The sequence below is a fragment of the Alexandromys fortis genome, unplaced genomic scaffold (genome assembly GCF_014885135.2).
Source record: "Alexandromys fortis isolate MF-2015 unplaced genomic scaffold, M_Fortis_MF-2015_v1.1 scaffold_97, whole genome shotgun sequence".
In the NCBI taxonomy this organism is placed as follows: domain Eukaryota; kingdom Metazoa; phylum Chordata; class Mammalia; order Rodentia; family Cricetidae; genus Alexandromys; species Alexandromys fortis.
Window position 1 is genome coordinate 1,288,838 of NW_026067981.1, and position 19,563 is coordinate 1,308,400.

Below are 19,563 nucleotides of genomic sequence, written 5' to 3' on the forward strand. Positions count from 1 at the left end.
AGAACTCCCGAAGAAGTCAATTTGAGTTCCATCTTGTTTCTAGCACGACTTTGTTAGAAATAGTAATCATAGGTTTGTTTAGAACAACTTTAGGAAAAGGGGCAGACTCTGCATTTTATTCGTGCAAACGAAAGTACTGCGACCAAATAGAAAGTCCTGAAATTTTGGTAAGAGACACTCGGAAATGATCTTGGAAGATGTGATGGGAAAGACAGGAGGCATACACAGATGCTTGAGGTGGAACTGTCGTGACTTGATGTAGCCCTCACAACCACTGATATCAAACCTCAACAACCAGGAAGTAGGTATCTCAGGTCACTTCCTATTACCACAACAGAATACATGAAATAGGTAAAAGAATTTTATTTTCTCATGATTTGTGAGGTCACAGGTTTCAAGGTCATAGTGGCAGCTTCTGGTGAGAGATTTGTACTGTGTCCTTACATGATAGAAAGTTGAAGGACAAATAAATGCACAGAAATGTGATAAAACAAGAGGCAGCCTTGCTCTATGATGACACAACCTATGAAAACTGACCCAGTATTTGAGAGCAGAACCAGTCTGTTTTGAGCGTGCCCCAGATACTTCCTCCAATGTCACAGTGGGGACCAACTCATGGATTCTGGTTGATGTACCATACTATACGGTTAGGGAAAACTCTTCCTTGCAGTTTGTCTTGCACTAATTTAAGAAAAAGTGAAGATTTGTAGAAAACTATAAGAGAGGCAAGTAGGAGAGATGCCCCCCAAACTTTTAAGGAACGTGACAGAGTAGTAGTCTCAGGGGACTTAGGAAGAGTCCGAGTTTTCAGTGGTTTTATGGTCCTGTCCCACTGGGTCATGATGGCATTTCTGGCTCCATCCCATTTCCCAGGGCCCATTAGGCGGTATTGGTAAGGAGAACATGGTCCAAAATAAACTTCCCAGGCTAGTCTTGGATCCGTGAGGAACAGAAGTGGGATGTTGGGTTTTGAGCCTATGCACTGAGCGATCTCATCCAAGTAGGAAATGAAGTTGAGTTTTTCTTCACTAGTATCTTTTATCACACCCCTATGGGCAAAACAGAGAAGCAATATTCATCAACCACGACCTGTTCTACATATCTTGAGTTCTAAGATTTACTCCTCACGCTACCATTTTGTTACTGCTATATTAGATCAAACTTTATTTTGGGAATGCTTTTCTATGAAAAAGAGTGAGCGATGGGGCGTTTATTTAGCAAATATATTTGTTAGGGCAAATTTGTTATAGAAAGAAGAAAAGAAAGCATTCACGAAAAAAGCTTGGGGAGTTTGAGCATGACATGAGGCTTAAGTCATGTCTGTCCAAACAAGATGTTGTCAATGAGTGAACAGGATCAGAAAGCATTTTATATATAGACAAGGAAAGGAATAGTCCCAGCTACTATGGGGGCTGAGGGATGAGGATTACTTGTGTTGAGGAGCTGAAGCCCAGCCCAGAAAATATCACAATGTTCATGTACAGACTGCACAATTCTATGAAGATATTTTAAATTCCAGGCCAGGGATGAGGCCATCTGGGAGTGAGATTGAATTTTGGTGCTCATCGAGTTTAGGGAGTGTGGAAGATTAGACAAACACATCTTGCGAGGTGAGGAGTAAATGCGTACAGCCTGGATTTCCTGTGAAAGGGAGGCAGATAGACAGGGTCCGAGGCGCGAGCCACAGGTAGTTGCACAGAACTTACTAATGTTTTCCCATAGCGAGTTCTACACTTCTTCATACCTTTTAATGAGCTGCTCCTTTTTCGTGACTTCAGCCATCAGTTTCTGGGATGGAGGGATGTTACAGAGCCCTGCGAGCAAGACCAGAAGCAACAGGAAAGACATTAGCTTTTCTTCTTCTTAAGTTCTGCATCCTCTCATTTCTGGCCTCTCTCTGCTCCTGCCTTGAAGGTTGGTGTGCAACTACATTACACAGGGAACTTCCTTGATGTGAAATCCCGTTAACTCGGGACCTTCATTGCCTGGTTCTCAGAGGAGTGTCTGGGGTCCCAATGCTCAGCTGTGTCACCTACACCAGACATCCCGTCAGCTCCAGCAGCTGCTGGAGTTCTTCCATACCTACTTCCATGTTTCCCCTTCTTCCTCTCATCAAAACCTATATTATATTGTCTAACTACTCCTGTGTGCTTCTTGTGTATGTGTGTGCGTGTGTTCAAGACATTTGTTATTTAAAGGCTGACATTTAGAGCCCCACTTTCTTAGCCCTGTGAGGTCAACTGTGTTAGTGGAGGTAGTTTTCTTATTGGGAAGTCTCCTGTGTGGGCAGGGCTCAGCCTCAGAGGTGCTTTCTCTGGCATGCTGTGAGGACCATCTCTGTTGTGACATGATCCAGGAATTTAGGGTAACTAGGAAACTGAGTGCTTGTGAGAACATTAAAGAGAACCAGCGTCTCGTGATTTTGGTTTCTTCAAGGCATGGAATTGTTCTGTAATGTGTTTTCATGCTCTTCCCAGGTGTAGCGGATAGGGGTGAGCTTGCTTCAGATTATCCATTGTTGCTTCAGTTAAATGTTTAAATAATCCTTTATATGTTCTATGGGGAAAAAGTTTTTTTTTTCTTTTTTCTTTTTCTGCCACCTATGGCTGGTCCTTGTGATTGTATACAGGTTGAACTCATGAGAACTTTACTCATATGACCTCTCTGTCATTTGTGCCCTGTCTCTCTGTTTTGGCTTTAGAAACATGGTTTCTCTGAGTAGCTTTGGCTGTTTTGGAACTCACTCTGGAGACCAGACCAGTCTGAAACTCTGACATCTGCCTAACTCTGCCTTCTTAGTTCTGGGATTAAAGGCTTGTGCCACTACCACCAGGCACATGTGACCTTTCTTAACTCTTATATTATAACCTTTCAGAGGATTTGATTAGAGCTAGCACGAGACATTAGTCAGCCTTATTCATGGGCTCCATCCTCCCAGGTGTCATCACTTCTAGAGAGGTGATAAGCCTCCTTCTTAGGACAGTTGCAGACCTTGAACCCTGCCCCTGCTCATCTTAATTTTTGCCTATTCTCAGGGACTCTGACCTTTCTCTCTGAAGTGGTCCAGCTCCCAGCATCTAAAATCTCATCCTGTCTCTTTAATTTTTTGGAACTCTAGCCCAGCCTACTTTATGTAAGGAACTTTACCCTTAGCTATTCCCTCCCTCCCCAGCTTTCCTTACTGACCTCAGATACTTGTGACCTTGGTAATCTGCCCTGTCCCTCATCCTATTCTGGCGAGTCCTGCCTGCCTGGTAAAGACTGGCAACCCTAAGGTGTGTTGCGTTATCCTCAGCGTAAGGTCTGACGCATATCTGTGCTGGATTTTCTGCCAGGGTTTTGTTGTCTTGTCAAAAACGAACAAGACTGTCTGCTGAGCTGCCTGTTAAAAGCTCTCTGGTGGACTGCGCAATTACTTACGTGGTATGAACCAATCCAGTTGTGTCTTGCCAACTGTATCATTTCAATAAATATTTTACAGCTCATTGTGCACCAACAACACTAGGTACTAAAGTGTCTTCTGTGGTTTTACAGTTTTTACATAGTGCTGTGAAAGCACGTTAATTGTCTTTAAAAAAATACAAATTTTTGATAATTTAATGAAGGCTTATGATCATTTTCCTGCAATATAAGGATCTCATAAGCTTGTCTTATTTTCTCCTTCCATTCAAATAGGATTTTTGTAGTCAGGCCTTGTGGTGCAGGCCTGTGATTTGAGTTGCTCAAAGTCTGAGGCAGGAGGATCACAAGTCAAGGCAGCTTGAAAATTTTAGTAAAAGCCTGTGGCAATAAATAAATAAATAAAAGCTGAGAATGAAGCCCAGTGGTAGATTGTTTGCTGGGCACATGCAAGGATCTGTGTTCAGCTCCAGCACTACAAAACACATATTAAACAGAGCCACCTAAAGAGTCAAATAAATTAATACAAATTGAATATTTATTAATTTAAGAGAGCACAGACTGCTTTAAAAATACTTGTTATTTTATGTGTATGAGAGTCTGCCTATATGTATGTGCTGGATCGCTTGAAATTGGTCATAATTTTTCATATATGTATTGGGAACTGAACCTGCATTTTTTTTTTTGCAAGAACATTCAGTTTTCTTAGCCTCTGAGTTAATGCTTCAACCCCAAGCATGGGTTTTCAGTGCAGGTTGGTGTCTATTGCAATTACAGTATGAGATTACTGGTGATTGTTTTTGTTTATTAAGGTTATCTCTTTGGTCCCAATGTGAATGCTTTTTATATTCAAAAACAACACAGCTGGAGTTCTTTAAAATGCTTGCCCACTTGACTGGTGTGGTAAGATGCCAATAGTAAGAGCTACAGTTATTGCCTAGTGAATTTTCAATGTGGGTCAAATACTCTGGTAATTGTTTGTAAACAGTGCCCATTTTAAAAGTCCTTAAAAAATACTATATAGATGAAAGACCTGAGCTCTCAAGAGATCTTTACGAAGCTAATAAGTTTCGATCTGGGACTGGACTCCACAAGCTGCATCTCCATGACTTTTAGCTTCTTGGAACAATAACAGACAAGGATTAATGCCCAGGATCAAATTTTTTATAAGCATGTGTGAACAGTTACGAGACAAGATAGACAGACAGGGAAAATAATGTGGGCATGGGATCTGGTTGAAGCCTTTCACCAGATCAGAATCAAGAATTCCCGCACAGCTGACTGAGAAGCCAAGGACAATGGCACTGGGTTTTTATCTTACTGCATGTACTGGCTCCGTGGTAGCCTAGTCAGTTTGGATGCTCACCTTCCTAGACCTGGATGGAGGGGAGAGGACCTTGGACTTCCCACAGGGCAGGGAACCCTGACTGCTCTTTGTACTGGAGAGAAAGGGGGAGGAGAGAGGGACTGGTAAGGAAAGGGGAGGAGAAGAGGAGGTGGAAATTTTTAAGTAAAAATAAATAAATAAATAAATAAATAAATAAATAAATAAGAATTCCTGCACAATTAACAATTGCTGTGAAGGTTACTTTTCTGAAAATCCAGATGTGTGTTCTTACTTTGTTCCCAAGAGCCTTGTTTGATAAACTCCAGGCCTGCTTCATACTGGCTCATCCTGAAGTTCTTTCTGTGATGAAGCCAAGGATCTTTCGATCCCTGCTTGGAGGTCTTTGGGACTGAGAGAACAGCTTAGGCTACAGGCTGCGGTGTGGGGCAGCATCTCTGCTTTGCCCCACCTGAGATAGCCATTCTCTCGAGACCTCGAATTTCATCACAGGATGTATTATTTCAATGTCATTCTTTGGAAGCAATATAATATTTCGCTTGTAGTGCCAAAAGGCAAGGCTGAACTAGAGTAGAATGGGATATTCAAACTTCAGTTAATCTAAAACATTTGATCAGCTCTGTTGTGTAATTTCATTCCATCCACAGAATCAGCATAGCTTACCTTCAGTCAGATGCAATGACATAAACACATCACATATAATGTCACACTCATACATGATTAATTGCTCATTAATGAGCTTCTAGTATTTTATATTACTTTAGCTCATGTCTGTTTGACCAGGTAAATGGTAGGGCAGTCACTTTAAGATTCAGTTGATGCATGTGTGTTTAAATAGAGCAAACATACCTTTGAATACTCTTGTAGCCCATCGTGCCTGGAGCTCTGTGCCAGCTAAGATAGACCCCGTAAGGCTGATCAAGCCAATAATGGCCAATGTTGTTCTCTCCAAATTTGGGGGAAAGACTCGCTTGTATAGCATGTTTTTTGTACAAAGGCTTTTGAGAGGTTCTTCAAAAAAGGGAAAAGAAAATTCGTATCCTGTACTGAAGATCACTGCATCAATGTTGACTTCTGTTGTCCCATCTTCAAAGATGACAGAGGATTCTGTAAAATCCTTGATCCCGGTTTTCATGGTGACTTTCCCACAGAGGATGCAGCTTGGTAGCTCATCATTCACGATAAATTTTGATTCTTTCCTTTGAAAGAGGAGAAACATATTCACTATAGCTACCTACAGGGGACCTTAGCAAATGATTTCTTCAGTCAGTTTTAAATTATCTGCCAAGTCAAGGAAGTGAGTTGACCAGTGTCTAATATGAAGTTGACAACCTGATAAACAATAACTGTGTTTATAAAACATGATGTTTCTGTGCTCTTTGTGGAAGGCATGTGGAAAATGACTCTTTCCTAACTTGATTTGCCATTCCATTTTGAAAAGTCACACACACACACACACACACACCAAACATGTGTGCGTGCTCAGAGAGGGAATTTGTAGGGACTGGGTTCTCTCTCCTGTGTGTTCTTGGGACTGGACTCGGGTTCTCAGGTTTGACAGCAGGGGACTTTACCCCCAGGCAGTGAACCAGCACTTTCTTTTAACCAGATCCACTGGAATTCACTTCTAGAGCAGTGCTTTTGTTTCTTCTTCTTCCATTTTTTTTTCATTTTCTATTTAGGAGATTGAGCAATGGTCTCACGCATGCCAGGCAAGTGTTTTACCACTATACCCATAGCACAGAAACACTTAAAGTATAAATGTAGAATATACAACTAAATATTTGATGTTCTGCTTAGGGTTCCATATCACCCAGGCCTCCAGAAGTTATACTAGATCAAGAGGAAATCAGTAGAAAACTATTTGTGTAAAATAAAAGCTATTAACCTATTTACACTGATGGCTCATTTCATCATTATGTAATCACATCAGACACATGGTCTTATAAAATTGACAGAGGTCACACTGTCATCGGCTGTTTGCTTTCCTTATACTTTAAAATAGATGTTGCTGAAGAATATTTGAGTTAGGCATATATTATACTCACATTTAATATAATCACATGAATTCATAGCTCTTTTTCTTCCCAATATATAATTCTACAGAGTAATATATTAAGAAATATTATTCAGGAACTTCTGCTTCCAGGAATTATTTCAGGAATTCCCACCTCTAACCACAGTCAGACCAGACATTTATCCTCACACACAGTGAGAGTCAACTGTCTGTGGTCACTGATGCTGCGCCCACTACATTTCTGGGTGGCAGCAGTTTCAAGAAGCCTCAAAGCCAAACCAAATTTCCTTTCAATGTGGAAATGAAATTTTAATCCTTACTTTTATTCTCACATTGTGACTTTACTATTGTTGTAAGTAAACAGAGAATACACCTGTTTCAAGAACTGCTGTGGAGCTTTATGGGCAGTGTCCCAGGGAAATAAGCTCGTAGCAGGAGGAACTAAGTGCCGTGTAAGACAGTGTAGTTATGGAACAAGTAAAATTCTGGATAATACAGAATGAGGTATGCTGATTTAAAACCCCCCATTAGAAATCCCAATGAGACTGACAATGAGATGCTCACTCACTCCAGTTAGAACGAATATTGTTTTTCTGATAACACATGGGTGAATAAATGGATAAAGAGGAATACTTGTGCTCTTGGTGGGAATGTAGACTGTGTTCCCTCCAAAATGGAGAAGAGCCTAGAGAGGTTCCAACACCACCAATAACAAAACTAACCAAAAAAACAACAAATAAAAAAAACCAAGACTACATAGCATCTGTCTATCTCACTTCTTGGTATAAATCCAAAAGTATTAAAAATCATCATTCCAAAGAGATGCCTGCATGCCTGTTTTAACTGTGGCATTATTCACAATAGCTAAGGTATAGGTCAGCCTCAATAATCACCAACAAATGCATGAATAAAAGTGTCCACACCACACACACACACACACACACACACACACACAAAGTGTTTTCAGCCTAAAGAAAAGTGAATTCTTTCAGCACCGAGAAAGTGAGAGATATAAAGAGTATGTTTCATGAAGTACATAAAACAAAAAGGTAACTTGTTGCACCTTCATTCCCATATGTGGAAGCTAAAATCAGAATAGTGGCTACTAGAGGTGAAGAAGATATCAGAGAGAAGAAGGATGGAGGAAAAAAGGAGGTTGGCTTTGAATAGCAGATGCTCTATGCATGTATGGAACTCCACTGACATGTGAACTTTGCATATATTAGTAAAAATGGTGAAAATGAACCGAAGGTTTCCCATGAAATAAAAACTTAAGTACCCTTTTGCAACGCTTAATCCATAATTCTCATGGTTAAGTTGCTTCTGTATACGCCAGTTTATAAAACATGAAGGCAGAACGCGTGCAGTAAAATTATTACATCTTCTTGTGAGCATCATATTGAAAGGGTAGCCACCTCCTGAAGAGCGGCTTATTACCCAGGCACCACTTCTAGTACTGAGAAACACCTGGGAAGAAGAACAAGAAGGATAAACACGTATCAAACACCTCGAAGTACTTTTTCCTTGTTATGTTTCAAATTATATTCTGGTTTTCTAACACAGGTGACCATATGACCATATTTTATTCTTGCTATATTATTACCCTAAAACACATCACTTGATTTATAGTATCTTCATTATATTATTTGTAGAATTATGAACATAGTTGTAACATTTGTAGGTATCATATGCTTGTCTGGCTATGTGTGTTTGTGGTCTACATGGGTGCAGATATGTGTGAGTGTGTATGTACCTATGTGCAGAGACCAGAGGTGAGCCTCTGGTGCCATGTCTCAGGGCTTTTTTTTTTTTTTGAGTCAAGATCTTTCACTTGCACCTGGGGCTCAAATATCAGCTGAGGCTCTCTGTCCAGTGAGCCCTAGGAATCTGCTTCCCCAGAAGTACACACAGGCTGGCATTTTGTGGGGTCTCTGAGGATGCAACTCTGATCCTGATGTTTTTGTGGCAAGCATTTATTTGTGCGACTAGGCTAGCTCTCCAGGCTCTGATCTGGAAACTTTTTTAAACATATGAATAATAGAGAATTAAAAGGTTTAGAAAAGCAATTGTATCCAATTTAAACATAAACCTATTCTTTAAGATCTAACAGTTTTCCTATAATACATGCATGTGAACTAGATCTCTTGTGAGTTGTTCAGTATTTCTAAATCATCTCACATACTTAAAAATTAAAGATTGCTTTTATATTAAAACAAAGAACAGATCTGATTTCTAGTAGATGAGTTGGAGTTTGTTGCAGTTTGAATGTAATTCGCCCCCATATAGCCACGTAAAATGGAAAAATTCACAGAGAGTCTGGATTATATATATTATTGTGTTTTCTTTAAATTTCTTGACTGCTCAGGGTCTAAGTACAGAAAGACACTTCATTGTGTGATCTGCTAAGCTAATCCAGGATGTATATTATAAAGGTATAATGACTTCAGGATTTGGGTCTAAGGATATGATGCTTTGGAAAAGAGGTTCTTCTTTATTTTCACAGAAGATGAGAACATGTGGATTGCTTCTAGACTGATAAACCATGCCCTCCTGAGAGGTTTCTGTGTACACCCTCAAAAAATTACTTTGCCCAACTGCTGACTGAGAGGAACCTAGCAAACAGGATACACCATGAAAGACCTGATTAACAGCACCCCCATACAGCAGGAAGAAGTTTGGAGAGAAATAACTACGTCCATATTCCCAAATATTGCTTATAAATGTTCTTTTACATTTAAAAAGGGAGATGATATAGATGTAATTAATTCACATTGGTATGAATCTTGGTTTGTAATGAATTTAAGGTCAATTTTGTTATATGTATATGTATTTCTGATCTTGATTAAGGTATTGTAACTGTGTAGTTCATTTAAAAATGTAATGGATAATTAGGAAATATAAGTTGTTAATGGATAATCATTGATAATAGTCAAGCTTGTAGTCATGTTAGATTTTCTAGATGTGCACAGATATATTTCAGATAGGTATTCTTCATATCTTTCAAAGACTAGAGAATATGGATTTTAAAATGTATTAATAACTTAGGGCTTTTCATGACAACAAGACATATTTGCTCCTGGCAGCACCAAGCTACTTTGAGAAGAAGATGGGCATTGAAGAGGCTCCTTATGGAGTTGGTTAGCCATTTGGGCAAGAAACTGCTCTTGCCTGGACTGTTGCATAAACTGGACATAAAGAGACTGCAGAGAGAGGACTGCTAAACTTGCCTAAAGGTGAGATGATTCTTCGGGGTTCCTGATTCATGAAAGAGTCTGCAAGACATTCTGCAGGATACAGAAGAAAATGACTGAATTGTCTTTAAAATTTCCTGCTTCATGAAAAGTCTTCTGGATACTATGGGCCTGTAGGCTGAAGATGAATGCTCCAATGGTACAAAAGAACTTTGGGTGACTGTCCAGGTAGCGAGATGTCTCTGTCATTTCTAGAGTTTTGGAAGTTGCTTATTTCTTGTTTACTTAGGTAATATTATATCCTCCTGGAGTCTTTGATGGAGTTGAAGAATTGATAGATAGTTATAGTTTTCCTTTGTTATGATAAAAGATAAAATAGATCTAAATATTGTAACTGTAATTCTTACTTGATACCTGCTATATATAATTTTACTATGTTACAGTTAAAGCCTTCCTTTCTTTTTGTTTAAAGAGAAAAAGGGGAAATGGTGTAGGATGTGTTGCTTTCATTGGTTGAATAAAGAGACTGCCTTGGCCTTTTGATAGGGCAGAAACTTAGGTAGTTGTGGAAGACAGAACTGGATGCTGGGAGGAAGAAGGGAGAGTCAGAGAGAGCCGCCATGGAGTCACCAGAGTCAGACATGCTGAATCTTTCCCAGTAAGCCACGACCTCGTGGTGACATACAGATTATTAGAAATGGGTTGGATCAAGATGTGAGAGTTAGCCAATAAGAGGCTAGAACTAATGGGGCAGACATTAATTTAATTAATACAATTTCTGTGTGGTTATTTTGGGTATAAGCTAGCCGGGAGGGAGCCGGGCAACCAGGATGAAAAGCAGGCCGCGTCCTCCTACTACAGAGTGGGACCCAACATGGCAAGCCCCACCGCTCTTCCTACAATACTTCCCCTATAATCAGATAGGTGACTACCCTAACAGTCATCATAGAGCCTTCATCTAGTAAGTGACAGAAACAGATGCAAAGATCCATACCCAAGCACCAGGCCAAGCTCTGGGAGTCCAGTAGAAGAAAGGAAGGAGGGATAATATGAGCAAGGGGGATCACGATCATGACAGGGAAATCTACAGAGACAGCCAAACCAAGCTCATGGGAACTCAGGTACACTAGAATGACAAATGTGGTGCCTGCATGGGGCTGAACTAGGCCTCCTTATGTGGGAGGTAGCTGTGTAGCTTTAGCTTGGTCTGTTCGAGGGGTCCCTGCTCGTAGGACCAGGATATATCCCTGGTGCATGAGCTGGCTTTTTGGAGCCCATTCTTTATGGTGGGATGCCTTGCTCAGCCTTGATACAAGAGGGAGGGTCTTGGTCCTAACTCAATATGCCAGGCTTTGTTAACTGCCCATGGGGGGCCTTACCCTTTGGGAGGAGTGGATAGGGGTAAATTGGGGGTGGAAGTGTGGGGTGAGTAGGATGAGAGGTGAAAGGGGGAAATGTGGTTGGTATGTAAAATGAATAAAAATTAAAAAAAAGAAAATTGAATCAACATTTCTAGCTTGTATATGCATTAAACATATAATAAATACATTTACAATATTAAAAAAAGAGTTGCTGTGGTCATGGTGTCTCTTCACAGAAATAGAAACCCTAATACAGAAACATTTGCCAAACAACCTTACCATTGAGTTCTAACATGGGGTTTTGATAGAATTACAGAGGGTTCATGTAAAAGAAAGATGACTAGGTGTTGGTTGCCTGTAATCCCAGACTTTGGGATTCTGAAGTAAGAAATTAATTAAGACTTGGTGAGGTTGCATAGTGAGATCCTATTTCAATAAGGAAAAGTGAGCAACAGTTGTGGGGAGATGGACAGAGAGTGGGTATGCAGGATGCAGAGATGAAGACAAGGAGACAGAGACAGGGAGGAAGTGAGGGAAAGAGGGAGAAAAGATATGAGTGAGAACTTCGGTTGAGTGAAACATCTTGCCTAGTTGATCTTATTTATTAAAGGACACATTTGAACACCACCCAGGGCTAGGCATTCACATGGTTTTTCTGCAGTCCTTTGAACACAGTCTGCTTCTGTGAAGTGTGTCTCCTGACATGGCAGACCAAGAGTGGCTTTGGGATTTTCCTCATTTCCCTCATGTCAGCATAATTTACCAGTCAGAAAGGTGTTTATGGTCTTGATAACTTATCTGCGCCACTGTTCATGCTGATAAGGGCAGAGACACTGATTTAGAAATAGTGTACCTGGGCTGCTCTTCTACTGAGCTCCACTGCGATGTCTGCTCCAGAGTTCCCAAGACCAACCACCACGATGCGCTTGTCCTGAAAGGCATCCGGAATCTTGTACTCTTGGCTGTGTAGGATCTGTCCTTTAAACTTATGGATCCCTGAGGCAAGGGAAGGATGAAATTACCTGAAATATTTCAGCTATAATTCTGTAGTACACAATGATAGGGAAATCCCTGAGACAGACACACGTTGCTTGTATCACTACTCAAGGAAGAAGACATGTGAAGAACAAGTCTTTTGGGAATTTGGTGAACCCAAATACAGATCTCTTACAACCTGTTAAAAAATAGTGATAACTACTGGAGAGATGACTTAAGATGGGTAAAAGCACTTGTTGTTAAGCCTGACAACCTGAGTTTGATTTTCAGCAACCAAATGGTGGAAGAAGAGAACAGACTTTTACAGACTGTCCTCTGGCTCTGTATGGACACTGTAGTGTGTATACTGTGAATATGCATGAATATAATAAAGGTCGTGCAAAATAAGCCATGGGTAGTATCATATCAAATAGGGAGAAGGTTAAAAGCATCCCTTATGTCTGGGGCAGAGGACAGGTGCCTGTGATGCTACTGGAATTCCGAGCTAGAGCGATAAAGGAAGAGAAGGGAGAAGAGCATTCAGTTCGGAAAGAAGGATGTTTTTGTTGTTGTAAAAGAAGATGCTTTATATACAGAAAATGCCATAGATCCCCCCAAAACTCTCATAAGACTCATTAATTAAGCAAAACTGTAGGATACTAAAACAACATACAAAAAATCAGTATTATTGCTGAATATAATAGGAAAAAGATTTGATATAGAAATGAATAAAATAATTCTCTTTATAATAGCTACAACAAAATAGCCTGGAATAAATTATTTAAAAAGGCAACATATAAAAATATTGATGAAGAGGGGGCAGTGGGTTAGGGGATAAGCCATCAAACCTGATGATCCATTTGAGTTCAATCCCCGAGTTCAAACTGAGACAGCATTTAGAATATTGCATCTTGAGAAATTATAGGTTGAATTCTTACTCGATTCCTATACATATTTTAATAGAAGAGTCCATTTATTTGTGATTGATTTTTAAATAATATTTCAAAGAGATGGCTCACTGAGTAACAGTGCTTATTATGTAGCCATGATGACCTGAGTTTGGATCCTAGCATCCGTGTAGAAAGATAGATGTAGCCTCACTCATGCCTGGAACCCAGGTACTGTTGGAGGTGAAGGCAGGATGCTTTCTGGGGTTTGCTGGTTATCAGCCTAGGAGAAGGGCCAGCAAGAGATGCTATCTCAAAGAAATAAGGTGGCAAGTTATAGAGCAGAAGACCCAACATCTTCCTTTCACCTTTGTGCATCTGCACACAGGCACCTGTACACACGTGTGTACGCCACACTACAAATACTGTGATCACAAACACATATAAAACCAACAGAAGAAAAGAAAACTTTACTTACTAATCTCTTCCAGGGTCAGCAAGAAAACACAGACTAGGAGCAGTGTTATTACATTTTAGTAATCCTCACTTCCCTAACTTTTATTTATCACATCTGAATTTGAGTAGCTGTCAGCTTTCTAGATAACTGATTAGGACCTCAAAGACAAAGGTTTACCAATTATAAAAATGTTAATAAGAATGTGCCCAACTGTTTTCAAAGGAGATTTTAAAACGCCCTGATCTGAGAGGTGGAGTAGGCAATTTTAAAGAGCGAATTTATTCATTTAAATTGATTTCTGTTTTTTTTTTTTTAAAGCTACCTGTCCAGCTTCTGCACTCTCTTACTTCAAGGTTTTGAATTATAGACCAGCCCTGATTCAAATGAACTCTCCAAATTAAACCTTCTTAAAAATGATAGATCTGTTATTTTATGTTTTAGTTGATTGCTGTATATAAGGCTTCAATCACAGTTGTGTTTATATTAGTACACAAATAGTAAAACCATACACAAAATAGGACATTTTACCACTCAAAATATTTTTGTGCCTGTAATTTCTAAGTAAATATAAATAAATATGACATTGTTTATAAGCCTGCTGAAATATTTTCAATTATGAGCAAGCCATTTTTCCTCTAAAAGAACCCAAATGAGTATTGATGGTCTCAGGTAGAACTGACTTACCAGGGAAGGATTCCAGAGGTAAACGGGGGCTCAGGAATTGCCCAGTACAAACCATTACAGCATCAAATACAGCTCTGTGCTGTTTGCCATCTGTCTCTGTGACAACATCCCACTGGCCGGTTTCAGAGAAGTCTGGGCGTTGTGTTACACTGCGCACAGTACTCTATAAGCAAAAGACAAACACTGCCTTTGACTTTCACACTGTGACTGGTATAACTATTCATCTACTATTTTAAGTAGAGTAACTTATGATATAAACAAGGTTTGTAAGTATCAGTTATCTCATTCGTAGATAAATTAAGTACTGTGTAGGCTCTCAATGCTGCTCCTAAGTGGATTACAACTTAGACATTGAAAGGATAAACCAGGACTTTTTATTGGTGAGAAGGAAATGAGTCATAATTGCTGATGTGTTGGGGAAAGCCAGGAAAACAATCTCTCCTCCACCATAGTTTCTGTGTTGAGGGTTGTAGTCACTTCTTCCCATTGAGTTTCTGAAATAGAATCATTACTTTATTCTCAGGAAAACATTCTAAGTTGTATCCTAAATGCGACTTTGGTATCTTGAAAAGGAATGGCCCACAGACTTGTGTTTGAATGCTTGGCCCATAGGGAGTGGCACTATTAGGAGGTGTGGTCTTGGTGGAGTAGGTGGGGCTTTGTTGGAGGAAGTGTGTCATTGTGGAGGCGGACTTTTGCTCAGGCTCTGCCCAGTATGGCACATAGTCTCCTGTGGTCTTGGATCAAAATGTAGACCTCTCATCCCCATGTCCATCACCATGTCTGCCTGCACGCCACCATGTCCCCCCATGGCCCACTGTGATGATAATGGACAAATCCTCTGAAACTGTAAGCTAGTCCCAATGGAATGTTTTCCTTTGAAAGAGTTGCCATGGTCATGGTGTCGCTTCACAGCAATAGAAACCCTAAGATAGAGTTTGACATTTAGAGGAGGAATCAGGAAATTCAGTATTTTAATGATCTGAGTAAAGAACAGAGAGGAAATTACCTATCTTATTCTTATCAAGAGAGAAATAAGAGAAAAGTTTATTTGTTCATCTCATTTCCATTAGATTACTTCCTAGCCAGCTTCCATTCATGAACTTTCCATAACCCAACCCATCTTACCTTAAACTGGATATATTTCAGGAGGTCAAAGTGCTCGGCAAATTCCCTGAGATACTCCCAGAATTTCTTGTGGTCCATGAAATTGGGGTAATCTTCTTGGTATGGGAAATCACTGTAAGATGACATTTCCTTGCAGACATTTGTCACTAGTGACTTGTAGACTCTGGTCATTCCATCCTTGGAAGTTTCCTGTAGTGGAGGTATACTTAGCATGCAGAAAAAAAGGAACACATTGGAAGAGAACCTCAGTTGCCTTGGTGCTCCATGGTCACCCAGATGAAAGGGGTTTAGAGCAATTAGCATTGTATTTATAATTTTAAAGAGTTCTAGAAAACTGAGAATTAGGTGTCCATGCTGTCATGGTAAGGCTTCCTTATTGGGACTGGAATGAGTAAGTGCAGTATCTTTGCCCCATCACAAACAAAGAAGCTAATGACAGTACAAAATGGTCCTTAAATGATTTCACTGATGGTCAGTCTTGGCTGGTAGCTTCTTCTTCACCTGTCATAGTGACTCCTTCCACTCATTCTGGATATGTCTCTCCTTGCCTTTCTCTAGGGAACTGCTTCACAGTTTCCCTCATTACACTCTGTTCATATTTGCAGACTGTATTATTTTCATTGCCATTAAAAATATCAAACATTCTAATTTTAGGAACAAAACCCAACCCCCTCATTAGCCTTTCCTCCATCCCTCCCATCTCAAACGTCAGAAAAGATTCAGCATACGCTGGCAATCTCTGCTTCCTTTTGTATTCCTTAGCCCATTCTCTGGTCTTGATTTCTATCACTCAAAAACAAAACAACAAAAGCATCTACCTTCTAGGCATCAATGAACTTCATATGTCTGAGGTCAACTCCATTTCCCTCTCAAGTTTCTTTTTTCCCTGTCCCTTTCTCCTAGAGGCTTCTGGAACTCAGGGGTTTGCTGAAGTTAATTAGTTGTGGGGCCCACAGTGCTGGTGATCTGAATCTTAGAGTCTCTTCCGTTGCATTACAAGAACCTCTTTACTGTGTCTGTTCTCTTTTTCAACTATGTGAAGGGTGGTGGGGTCCTTGCCTGTTTTGTGCACCATTGTATCCAGGCAGAGCGACATGATAAATACATTGTGAATGAATGATCCCTCCATAAGATCTGAACAGTGTCTAGGAGTTGGGGCACTACTACTTTACTCCAACTTCATCCTCACAAGTGTGGAATCCTCTCCTTCTTCACCAAGACTGTCCAGCTTGCAGGATGTGGCACTCTGCAACCTTTAGAATGTACAAGTCCAGAAACCATCACAAACTATGATGATATTTTAATGATAACAGATTCCACTCTTTTTCCAGGTCCTTGACTATGCCTTGCCAATTTCTAAGATTCCTTACATCTTAGACAACATCCCACACAGGGTTTATCATGGAACCACACACATATTTATCATGATTCAGTGAGTTCCTCCTGTTTTGATCACCAAGTGAGCAGAAGCTGCATGTGACTGGATCATGATTAGTGGGCTAGGAGGATGGGAACTACGCACAGCAAACTTCCACAGTCCCCCGAAGTCATCACTTCTCTCAAAGCAAGTGGGTTCCAGGTCTTCATCTAGGCAACACTTGATAGAGGACAGGCCACTCACGCCAGCTCCGATCACTGCGACTTTCTTGACCATGGTTATGTTCTGTGTGAAGGTCAAGGAAAGCTTTGTATGGTAGAGTCAGAAGAGAACGCTTGACAGAGGACTCAACCTATGTAGTATTAGAAATATTCCTATTTACTCTGGGGGTGAAAGTGGAATCATAGTTTGATTAAACATTACAGGTTCTAGAATTGGGCCATTGTGATTTAAAAAGTGGTCTTACATCTGTTTAGTTGTGTGACCTTGGACTTGCCATCAGTCTTCTGTGCACCTTGCTTTTCTCGTCAAGAGAATGGGGGTGATGGTGAAAATCACTAGAGTTTTTGTGAAGGTTAAATGACTGGTATTTGTTCGAAAGGTTCAATAGTCCATGTGTTACTAGCAAGTGTTCAATTAAATCCAGTTTTATTTTTACTACTGAGTGTAGTTAGTACATTTTACCTAGTGGGACTCTCAGTATTAATAGAACCTTTTACTCTCATGTTGCTTTTCCAAATATTCTCCTAGAGAGATGACTCAGTGGTTAAGAATACTGATTCTTCCAGGGACCTCGGTTCACTTCCTAGCACCCACAGAATGCCTCACTACTGTCTTTAACTCCAGTCCTAGAAGATCTAATGTACTCTTCTGCCTTCGTCAGGAACGTGTCTCACACATTTCACATACATAAATATTTGAAAAAAATGCTCATCTATACAAAATAATATAATAAACAAGCTTCTAAAAGTAAAATAAAGCTAATTAATCTAAAGAAAATATTTTGAAATACACAAGATACTTTTATGCTTGCTATGTGAAATACGCTTATAAATTAACAACAAAAAAGGAAATTTGTATGAGGAAAGAATATATTTTCAATAAAAGGGAAAAATAATAAGGCAAAATACCAATTGAGCAAATTGACATGGTGGGCAATTTATACAAGAAAGGCATAGTGTTAGTCAAGAAGTACATGAAAACCTGTTTGATCACATTAATGATACCAAGCCCGAGGTACTATTTTCCAGCTTTCAAATATGAAGTTTGAAGAACGGAGCTATGTTCGGTAAGTTAATACATGCACTGCAGTAGAGCAGCTCTGTGCATGCACCACTCTTTGTGGTGGAATTTGCCTTGTGGGACCATGAGCACACGTGTGTACGATGCCCACGGGTCCAGCAAAAGAAACCCAGTGCTCCTTACTGCTGATGACTGCACTGCTCTGTGAGGCAGTCTACCCACAGGTGAGCTTCTGGTGCTTGCACCAGCGTGGGCATGCTGCTGAGCTGAGGGCTTGAGGTGTCCTGCATCCTGTCACTGAGGATCTGCCCAGGTTGGAGGGATTTCTCAGGGCTTCCTGTTCCAAACATACTGGTGTTCAACTCTCTGTGAGGTTTGGTATCTCCATACCTGGCTCATTGCATTTTAAATCTCTACCTCTTCCATTTCTACCAAGTTCATTTGAGAGTCTTTTAGTTCAAAGTGAGTTATGGTGAAAAGAGAATGGACCTTAGAAGCAGCAAAACAAAGTTTGAACTCGGCTTCTGAAGAAGAATGTACCCATAGGCTCATATAAATGAATGTTCAGTCACCAGGAAGTGGCGCTATTCGAAAAGATTAGAAGGATTAGGAGCAGTGGCATTGTTAGAGGAAGCATGCCACTGGGGTTTCAAAAGCTCATGCCAAGCACAGAGTGTCTCTCTCTCTGCTTGTGGATCAGGGTGTAGTTCTCATCCACTGCCTGTATGCTGCCATGCTTTCTGCCATGATAATAATGAACTAAAACTCTGAAATTGTAAGCAAGCCCTCAATTAAATGCTTTCTCCTATAAGAGTTTCCTTGGCCGGGTGGTGGTGGTACATGCCTTTAATTCCAGCACTCAGGAAGGCAGAGGTCGGCAGATCTCTGTGAGTTCAAGGCCAGCCAGTCTACAGAGTAAGTTCCAGGACAGCCAGAGCTACACAGAAAAATTCTGTCTTGAAAAACTAAATTAAAAAAAACAAGAGTTGCTTTGGTCATGTTGTTCACAGCCATAGAACAGTGACAATAGCAGCTGCTGGAAAGTTATTGGACTCACCTCCCAACAACAACAACAACAGCCAAAACACTCTCTGATAGACTGCTGGTAAAATAAGGAAAATACCTATGTTAACAGATTGTGTAAACAATATCATATTATTTACATAAAAGGATCCATCACAAAATATTTACTTGTGGTTCATTCCTTCCTATCTTTCTCCCTCAGAGAGGTAGCTTCTGGAAACATGCAAACACGGCAAACATACCTATGGATTCTCTTGAGTTGAGAAGAACACCTGTATTGCTTCCCACCAGGAACAAAATGGCCTTCACCAAGAAGAACACTTGAACTGCTCGGCCATTAAGTGAAGGTCTGAAGTGGTCAGATCTCTGCTCTGCTCTGTCTTTCAAAGACACAGGAGAAGTGGTTGTTGATTAAATTGGTGAAGTGGAAAGTATGTGAGTAGATTAGACTACAGCAAAGGAATCTGGCCACCTCT

At 40.2% G+C, this 19,563-nt stretch overlaps 1 protein-coding gene across 10 annotated transcripts in view; it reads right to left on the reverse strand.

The window, feature by feature from the left end:
* Positions 1-348: 348 nt before the first annotated feature.
* Fmo4 (flavin containing dimethylaniline monoxygenase 4) overlaps positions 349-19,563 on the reverse strand; it is a 50,427-nt gene continuing 31,212 nt past the window's right edge. For 2 of the 10 annotated variants that reach the window (XM_050158297.1, XM_050158299.1), the window contains 8 exons: positions 16,967-17,107; positions 15,445-15,633; positions 14,317-14,479; positions 12,167-12,309; positions 8,041-8,228; positions 5,594-5,943; positions 1,745-1,814; positions 349-1,049 (listed from right to left, as the gene is read on the reverse strand). In XM_050158297.1, the coding sequence (XP_050014254.1) occupies positions 614-1,049; positions 1,745-1,814; positions 5,594-5,943; positions 8,041-8,228; positions 12,167-12,309; positions 14,317-14,479; positions 15,445-15,633; positions 16,967-17,098 (1,671 nt within the window). In that variant the 5' untranslated portion in view covers positions 17,099-17,107 and the 3' untranslated portion in view covers positions 349-613. Of the gene's footprint in view, positions 1,050-1,744; positions 1,815-5,593; positions 5,944-8,040; positions 8,229-12,166; positions 12,310-14,316; positions 14,480-15,444; positions 15,650-16,966; positions 17,175-19,329; positions 19,468-19,563 lie in introns of all 10 variants that reach the window. The other 8 variants (XM_050158302.1, XM_050158303.1, XM_050158296.1 and 5 more) reach the window with 7 other exon arrangements.